The following is a 1,343-nucleotide window of genomic DNA, read 5'->3' as shown; positions in this document are numbered from 1 at the left end:
AGACCAACCTGATGTATCATCACCAAACCAATTGGTAGGCACTTCACCCATCTTATAATACCATTGTTCTGAATGATTGATAGAAGGACGACGAAGATATATATCGTGTTCATTACCCTCAAAAGAATCATATCGTCCTTTCAGAACCATCTCCTCTTCACCATCAGGTAACAGAGAATACATATAGAAATAAGAATCGGAAGTCCAGTAGGTGGAAGTGGAATCAAAAATCACATCAAATCGATCAACAGTGATACAGAGATAATGAGTCCAATCTTGACTGGCAGGATGAGAATGACCAGATTGAATCTGATACACAATGTTATCATTGGATGAATCACGAATTCTGAAGAATTCACTCTGAGGACTGGTCTTGTATGTTCGAACAATCTTGTAATAAGTACCAGCACATTCCATGAAAGCAAGACTAATTGTGGCTTGACTTTGAGTTGTTTCCATCTGAGCCGTTACTTGATAGGAAGTCATTGGAGAAACCACATTGGATCGTCCGGAGATAATACAGGAATCAGGATCAATACTCACTCCATCAGGAAGAGAAGGTGAGATTGAACAACCATAGTATCCATAGGATTGAGGAATAATACTGACATAATCATAGTATTGCATATATGAGTATGATGCCTCTTGATAATCGATCACTGAAGGAATCTGACGATTACAGATCATGAACTGAATCTCATAAAGATAAGCAGATATAGACTGAGCGGATTGAGCTCTAAATCTCAGTAATGAATACTGCGGAGCCAATTGCACTCTATCCCACTGTTGCCACTGATAACCAGTGTATTCAGCATCAGAGACTGAAGAAATCATTTCCCAGGATGATGTAGTTGACATAGATCCTTCTAATGTGAAAGAACGGACATTCATAGAAGCACTGGAATATGGCCAGATACGCATAGAATTGATCATAGGTTTAGTAGATCCAGAGAAGCCATAGGTGATGGTGGCAGGAAGAGAAGATGTGGAAGCAGAAGCAGAAGAAGTTCGGGTCCAAGTGACAGAATAATCAGGATTAGTAAAACCAGTAGAAGCAGAGACCGTGGTATAAGGATAAACGAAGCAATTGTTGGTTGAGTTCATTCCAGCCAATAGAGATAAGAATCCATTGAATTGAATGATCTCTTCATGATTTGAATCTGTGAAATGGACTTCAACAGACAACACATTCGATTCACTCACATCAGAAGCAGGACGAATGACTCCATGATAATCAGAGGAAATGTAACTGGCAGTAGCGAGAGTATCAATTGATGGTTGTCCATCAGACATGTTATCTCGATACACTTCAACTCCATTCAGATAAGCAACAATTCCATATT

General features: G+C 39.3%; 1 protein-coding gene across 1 annotated transcript; it reads right to left on the bottom strand.

The window, feature by feature from the left end:
- Positions 1-127: 127 nt before the first annotated feature.
- Positions 128-1,104, bottom strand: JH06_5625 (hypothetical protein; the record flags this gene model as incomplete). The annotated part of the gene is made up of 2 exons (XM_014669228.1): positions 128-155; positions 182-1,104. 2 exons carry the CDS (start codon positions 1,102-1,104, stop codon positions 128-130), a joined length of 951 nt encoding a protein of 316 aa, XP_014524714.1.
- Positions 1,105-1,343: the final 239 nt, after the last annotated feature.

The sequence above is a fragment of the Blastocystis sp. subtype 4 genome (assembly GCF_000743755.1).
Source record: "Blastocystis sp. subtype 4 strain WR1 chromosome Unknown seqid_0853, whole genome shotgun sequence".
NCBI lineage: Eukaryota > Bigyra > Opalinata > Blastocystidae > Blastocystis > Blastocystis sp. subtype 4.
Note: the sequence above shows the minus strand (reverse complement) of the source record. Positions and strands in the feature narration are given on the sequence as shown.